This window comes from Drosophila sulfurigaster, chromosome X, assembly GCF_023558435.1.
Source record: "Drosophila sulfurigaster albostrigata strain 15112-1811.04 chromosome X, ASM2355843v2, whole genome shotgun sequence".
NCBI classification, from domain to species: Eukaryota; Metazoa; Arthropoda; class Insecta; order Diptera; family Drosophilidae; genus Drosophila; species Drosophila sulfurigaster.
The window spans coordinates 28,125,254-28,132,640 of record NC_084885.1 but is presented as its reverse complement, the minus strand read 5'-3'; the positions used below and the strand labels follow the sequence as shown (position 1 = coordinate 28,132,640).

General features: G+C 36.4%; 1 protein-coding gene across 1 annotated transcript; it reads right to left on the bottom strand.

Moving 5' to 3' along the window:
- Window positions 1-702: 702 nt before the first annotated feature.
- Window positions 703-1,863, bottom strand: LOC133848795 (uncharacterized). The gene is made up of 4 exons (XM_062284489.1): window positions 1,747-1,863; window positions 1,229-1,384; window positions 1,076-1,166; window positions 703-1,011 (listed from the first exon to the last, which is right to left on the bottom strand). Exons 2-4 carry the CDS (start codon window positions 1,369-1,371, stop codon window positions 703-705), a joined length of 543 nt encoding a protein of 180 aa, XP_062140473.1. The 5' UTR covers window positions 1,372-1,384; window positions 1,747-1,863.
- Window positions 1,864-7,387: the final 5,524 nt, after the last annotated feature.

The window sequence follows — 7,387 nt, the reverse complement described above, 5'->3', positions numbered from 1 at the left end:
TCAAATTTTTTTTGACTGCCCATTCATTGTTTTCCATTTCCCACCCATTGATTGATCGAATTTATTAGAAATAGGACGTGAATCTAAAAAAAATGTGATGTTTTTTTTTATAATTACTTAAAAATTCAAAATAATCAAAATATTGGTTTGAAATATGAAAAATTCATTCGAGAGCATGATGGTTATCAGGGCGCCTTTATTATTAATAAAACATATCGAGTAGATGATGTCGTCTTTGAATCATCCTCGATGTTTAAATTCAGTACCAAAGATGGAGAAATATCTTATGTGAAATATTATAGTAGTGTTTCTTATAATATTCCACAAAAGATATTTCTCCATCTTTGGTACTGAATTTAGACATCAACATGCAACATGTTCTTTACATGATCAGCTTAAAAGTATGCAATATTTCGTTCTCCAAATACAAATTTGTATGGCATACTTGCATGTTTGTTTACATAAATTGAAAACGTAAACAGTAAATTTTACTTCTTTGCCTGTTGCAATTCCCAAATGGTTCTAGTGTTGCACGTACTTGAGGCACGTACTTGTATTATCTATAGCTTTGTCATTTTCGCTTTTTTCATGTCGGATTTTGATTTTTTTGAAGTGTGATTGCGGGAAAAATATGAAAACAGCGGGCAAGCGGGTATTCTTGCTTTTTGAGCAAATTTAAGCATCTTTGTGTTTAGTTTACTCTTATTTAAATTTTAGAGATGTTTTAATTGAATTTAATGGCTTTGCCTCTGCAGGCGGTATCGTAGCGCGTTCAAGTCGCTCAGCCTGTGAAGAGCTTAGCATATATTCGCTTTGTTCCAGCTTGCACTCGTTGATCACAAGTATCTCCTCCTCGTCCGGCCGAGTTGGTGGCATGCCTAGGGTGTCAGCGAGCATTTTCTCCAATTGCGCACAACGTGCAACACGCACACGCAGTTTTCTAGTTGGCTGCCAACGCGAACTAGTTGGCTGATCGTCATCCATTACGATCAATTGGGTATGATGATATAACTGTAAATGATATGAAATAATGAATTTAGCAAATAATGAATTTTGACTGTAACTATCAACTTACACTATCATATTTGGCCTTGGCTTCGTTAAGCTGAGTCTCCAGTCTTGACAGCCTGGACTCGGAATAGCCTGCAAGCATCGCCGACGACATGCTATATATAAAAGAGATTTGATTAGCATTGTAATTGTGAAAATTTGCATAGTTTAGTAGTACTCGCTCTCCAGGTTTTTCCATTTTGTCCACTGATCTTCGGTCATTTCATGCCTAAAGATCGTCATCAATTGCTCGACAAAGGGAGCCCAAGCACGTAGCTGCTGCACCTTTGCCCGATGTAGTGAGTCCTCAATTGCTTCCATTTGATTACAGCTTCTGAAATCCAAATTTTTAGGAATCACAAATACTATAATTAATTTTGTATATAAAATTTGTCTAGTTTTCAGTGAACAAAAAAAAAAAAAAAAAAAAACAACCAGAAACAATTTTAAAAATAAGAAAAGGTTACTCCTATAGCTCTAGATTGGTACTTTAATTAGAGCGAAGAATGGTTATTGAATTTTCTTTCTGTTTTGTTTTCTGTTCTGATAATTGCAAAAATTAGCAAATTCGTACAAGTTTCTAAAATCAATTTTAGCTCTAAAAATAGTGGTAATCCAAAGCTTTAAGAATAACTTTCACTTATTTTTAAAATTGTAGTTTAGTTTTTTTTAAAGGTGGTCGCACGTGACATTTACCAGAGAATTACCTATATATTTCCTGCCGGCACAAAGTTATAATACACGGGTATCAAAAATGAAATATATTAAACTTGCGAGCTGTCAGTTGCTCTGACTTGTTCGAACTATCGGAAATGTAGACTGTCATTCTGACAGTTCCCGATGTTTCCCATTATCGATATTTTCGATGTTTCCCATCACTATATTGAACAACATTTTTGAATTTATAAAACGATCAAAATTAAACGAAAAAAGTAAATAAATGTATTTCAAAAACAACTTAAAATGAATATAACAGAACACTGTTTTCAGTTTCTTATAAACTAACAATTCATTTTTTCTTATAAACTAAATTTTCATTTAAGGATCTTTTGAGATTAAATTAAATTAATTAAATTAAATGTTTATTTTTGTTTAAAAATAGGAGAATATTTACGTGTTTTGCCTTTGATGTCAAAACAGTCAATGTATCGATGTCACTATCGATGTTGAAATTTTCAGGCCAACATCGATGTATCGATTTATAATAGTATTTTGTCGTATGTCGTTACTAAAATTTCTTGGAAGCTCTCACTCTTATTTCTTTAAGTTCTTTTGTCTTCTACTTATTCCATTCATCTTTTTTTCCCATTGCCCTCTTCATCCATAATTGTAACGGTTGCCCAAAAGCAGACACAAAATGATTCACATGTACATATATAGTATGTATGTAGTTGTTACACAAATACAACATGTACTCTATACACACTTAGAATATTGACACTAATACTACACTCTTTTTTTATTCTTATAACACAACCAAGCAAAAAAAAAAAAAATTAAAAAGAGGGGATTAAGCGACACATATTTGATTTAAAGTAATTGTATAAAAACTTCTTACGTTGTTCGATATCGATTGTACCATCAATGTTTTTCTGGTATATCGATATATCGCGAGGCGATAATAGAGGGTAAGAAATGGCATCTCCAGGGAGGGAAGTTTAAAAAAAGCTCCTGTTAAAGATGACTTTTTTCACTGGAGGTTAGCATGTGGACTTTTCTGAGTCGAGGAGTTGAATTTTGATCGAGGTTTGCGACGGTCGGCCGCAAGATCGTGCTGGACGATCCGGTTTCCTTGCTCATTACGTTGCTGTTCTGTGCCCAAAGTGCCGGCAAGTGCAGTCTGGAGGAAGAATCACAGCACCAATAACAGACGCAAATCCCATTACCACGCCGAATGTGTAACGGCGCGCGACACCAACAGCTACAATCAGCGCTTTAACGACGTGGAGCAGCATCGACGACGTGGGATAGCGGGCGAGACGACGCCGCCAACGCTGAGGCAGGAGGAGGAGCCTGACTGGTGAATCAGTGCCAGGCCCGTTCTCGTACCGATCTCCAGTGCGACACGGTCAAATACTCGTCTATAGTACTAAGCTACGTAAACGGAAGCAGCTATTAATTTATTTTTTGAGATTTGTTGTCTATATTTTTCTGCCGACCTTTTCGATGTGCTCATTTATTAATTAATTTATAAATTTAGCAAAGTAAATGAAAATTCCAAATTAAATTAAAATAAAATAAATTAAAGTAGATCAACATTTATTTTCTTGTAAAATGACAGAGTAGGGACGACAAAACCCATTATAATACATACAAATTAATTACAAATTATTCGCGGCGAGATATCTAAGATTACCTGTATGAATTTACATATATGCATTATCTCACCTAACCATATACCCCTTAACCAATCCCAAGAGCTCTTAGGTAGGTCAAGGTAGATGATTAAGCGACTTAAATAAATATATCTCGTCATGGAGGGGAAGGGAATTCCATAGCGCTACGCCGGATGAGAAGCAGCCACTGATGTAGTAGCCAACGCAAGGAAGATGGCGCCGATGTGGCCATCTCAGGCAGGGTGGGTACGCCGGGGTTCAACTGGGTCCCTATTCAAACATAAAAATGGATCAGTAGGTGTATTTATTGTTGTTTTCTTTGCACTTACCGTCGTCAATGGTTTGTTATCATATTTCCTTTTGTTTGGCGCAATTTTAAATTGCGTGGCAGCTGTTTTGTTTTGATAGTGATGCGTTTCTTCTGTTTTTAATGCAGCTTTTTTGTATCAGTGGAATTATCGATTGTGCGGACTGCCGGCCAGGGATGGAACTCCACCTGAGTACCGATGAGCCAGCCGGCGCGGCCCCAGGGAGGACAAACAGTCCGTAGCAACCTTATTGTTTATGGAAAAATACCAATTTGGTATATCTCAACGCAAAAGATTCTTGACCAACCGTAAGCTGGCCACACTAAGTGTTTTGCTCTCTCCTTTTTAATTTCTCTTCTCTTTTTATTCAAAAGTTTTGATTGATACACGTAATAAATATAATACATATAATAGCATCACATGATCGTGTCCAATATCTGCATATAGGAATGTGTTTATGTCTGACTTACCATTAAGGGCTGGGTACTGAATTTAAAAAAAAAAAATGTGCATGTGCACTTGCGTATGTGTTGTTGTTGTTAGCTCGTTTAGTTGCTGCTACTGTTAACCGCCAGTATCACACGATGCTCAGATGCAGCTCAACTGAAAATCATACATGTATGTATGTATGAGTAAAATTATTATGTATGTGCGTATGTATATGTATATGTCGGAGAGTAAGTAATGCAGATTCGACACACTGACGTCACTGCGCAGCTGTGCGTGCGTCTTGGCACATTGCTGCGTAGTTGTAGGTGCACTTTGGCATTTTGGCAATGCGTAGTTGCTTGTGCGTTTCGGCACATTGTCAATGCGTAATTAAGACAGTGGTGTCATTTCCGCTTTTTTCCCGTCAGATCTGGGTTTTTTTGAAGCGTGATTGCGGGAAAAATATGAAAACAGCGGGCAGCGGGAATTCTGGCTTTTTGAGCAAATTTACGCAGCTTTTTTTTTTTAGTTTACTTTTATTCAAATTTTAGAGATGTTTAAATTGAATTTAACGGCTGAAATGTTAAAAATGTATTTCTCTCGATAAAATATCGATATTTACTTATATCGAGTAACTTCCCTCAAAAGTTCACCCCTAAATTAAAGCTTATTGCATCACTAATGTTGTGAAATTCGGATGCGGCATATCAAGTTAACGATGCCAAAGGAATCATATAAACAAAAAGTGAGAGATGTCTGGCTGCAGAGCACAGAATTTAAGGAGTGGATGAGGAAGGATCCTACAGACCTCACGCGGGTGTTTTGCAGCTATTGCACGTGCAGCATAACTGCAAAATTAAGCGACTTGCGTGCACATGCTGCAACAAAAAAACACACCAGTGCTATGGAGGGCTTTGTGCAAAAAAATAAAATAAATTTTGCTAAAACGCCTTCGAAAACAATTGAGCAGGAGGTAGCGCTGTGCCTATTTGTTGCTCAGCATAGTGCTTAATTTTTGTACATTATTGTTTTTGTAATGATATCCGTTAGAGAATTACCCATATATGTTATGTTAAGTGGAACTGAGGGTTTATTAGTGAAAAACATACAGTACATTGCCTTATAAAAATCAGGTTTTTCTTAACTTTTTTCTCTGGTATTCCGCTTTTTCAGCTTTTTTTTTCGTTGATCCAGCTTTTTGCTCAGAAAAAAATTACACCACTGATGCCTAGGGTGTCACTGACACCCCACACCGACTCTTCTTGCAGCTCAGCCACTGGCTGGCTGTTGGCTTGCTCAGACTCCTTGAGCATTTCCTCTAACTGCGCACAACGTGCAACACGCACTCTCAGTTTTTTCGTTGGCTGCCAACGCAAAGCCTGTTGTGAAAGATAAGCATCGTCATCAATTACGATCAACTCAGTGTGATGATATAACTGTAAATGATATGAAATAATGAATTTAGCAAGTCTGATGAGATCGATATATCTCCACGGTAAACTATCAACTTACACTGTCATATTTGATCTTGGCTTCGTTAAGCATAGTCTCCAATCTTGTCAGTCTGGACTCGGTATAGCACGCAACCATCGCCGACGACATGCTATATATAAAAGAGATTTGATTAGCATTGTAATTATGATCATTTGCATAGTGTAGTAGTACTCGCTCTCCAGGTTTTTCAGTTTTATCCACTTATCTTCGGTCATCTCATGCCTGAAGATCGTCATCAATGTCCCGGCAAAGGGAGCCAAAGCACGCAGCTGCTGCACCTTTGCCCGGTATGGTGAGTCCTCAATTACTTCCATAATTTTATCTTCCGTGTCACTCATAGTTGGGCCTTTTGATTACAGCTTCTGGTGATATGAAATGAAATCGAAATTTTCATGAATCACAAATACTATAGTTAATTTTGTATATACAAATTGTCTATTGTTTATAAAATTCGCAGGTTTGTTTACATAAATTGAAAACATAAACAGTACATTTTACTTCTTTGCCTATTGCAATTCTCAAGTGGTTCTAGTGTTGGACGTACTTGTATAACTAGCATATTGACAAACTGCAGGGACTCGGCAAGTTCCAGACCATTTATAGTACATATGTGTCATTTTGTACGTTAGTATTTGTATCTTATCAGCATTCAGACCCATGCTGTCATGCAAAACATTGTAGTTTGTTGGAGAAACAGTACCTTGTTTTATGGCCTGTGAAACCAAATAGAAATCATAACGCTCGGGCAAAGTGACTCCATCGTCGACGACGGTTCCAGGTTCAGGATTTTTTTTATTAACAAATTAAAGTGTATTAATTATTTTTGTTGTATTGCCCATACAAATTCATCGTTTGCCCAAGTTTCAAAGTCACAAAATTTTGTCAAATTTAAAAATTTTTCAAATTTTTTTTGACTGCCCATTCATTGTTTTCCATTTCCCACACATTGATTGATCGAATTTATTAGAAATAGGACGTGAATCTAAAAAAAATGTGATGTTTTTTTTTCTTAATTACTTAAAAATTCAAAATAATCAAAATATTGGTTTGAAATATGAAAAATTCATTCGAGAGCATGATGGTTATCAGGGCGCCTTTATTATTAATAAAACATATCGAGTAGATGATGTCGTCTTTGAATCATCCTCGATGTTTAAATTCAGTACCAAAGATGGAGAAATATCTTATGTGAAATATTATAGTAGTGTTTCTTATAATATTCCACAAAAGATATTTCTCCATCTTTGGTACTGAATTTAGACATCAACATGCAACATGTTCTTTACATGATCAGCTTAAAAGTATGCAATATTTCGTTCTCCAAATACAAATTTGTATGGCATACTTGCATGTTTGTTTACATAAATTGAAAACGTAAACAGTAAATTTTACTTCTTTGCCTGTTGCAATTCCCAAATGGTTCTAGTGTTGCACGTACTTGAGGCACGTACTTGTATTATCTATAGCTTTGTCATTTTCGCTTTTTTCATGTCGGATTTTGATTTTTTTGAAGTGTGATTGCGGGAAAAATATGAAAACTGCGGGCAAGCGGGTATTCTTGCTTTTTGAGCAAATTTAAGCATCTTTGTGTTTAGTTTACTCTTATTTAAATTTTAGAGATGTTTTAATTGAATTTAATGGCTTTGCCTCTGCAGGCGGTATCGTAGCGCGTTCAAGTCGCTCAGCCTGTGAAGAGCTTAGCATATATTCGCTTTGTTCCAGCTTGCACTCGTTGATCACAAGTAGCTGATCCTCGTCCGGTCGAGTTGG

Bases quoted from the DNA above. Each gene is read 5' to 3' on its own strand.
- LOC133848795 (XM_062284489.1), bottom strand. From the start codon at position 1,371: ATGGAAGCAATTGAGGACTCACTACATCGGGCAAAGGTGCAGCAGCTA. The intron at 1,167-1,228 runs GTACTACTAAAC...TTTTATATATAG, and splicing joins TGGAAAAACCTGGAGAGCGA to CATGTCGTCGGCGATGCTTG. The intron at 1,012-1,075 runs GTAAGTTGATAG...TATCATTTACAG, and splicing joins CCAAGGCCAAATATGATAGT to TTATATCATCATACCCAATT.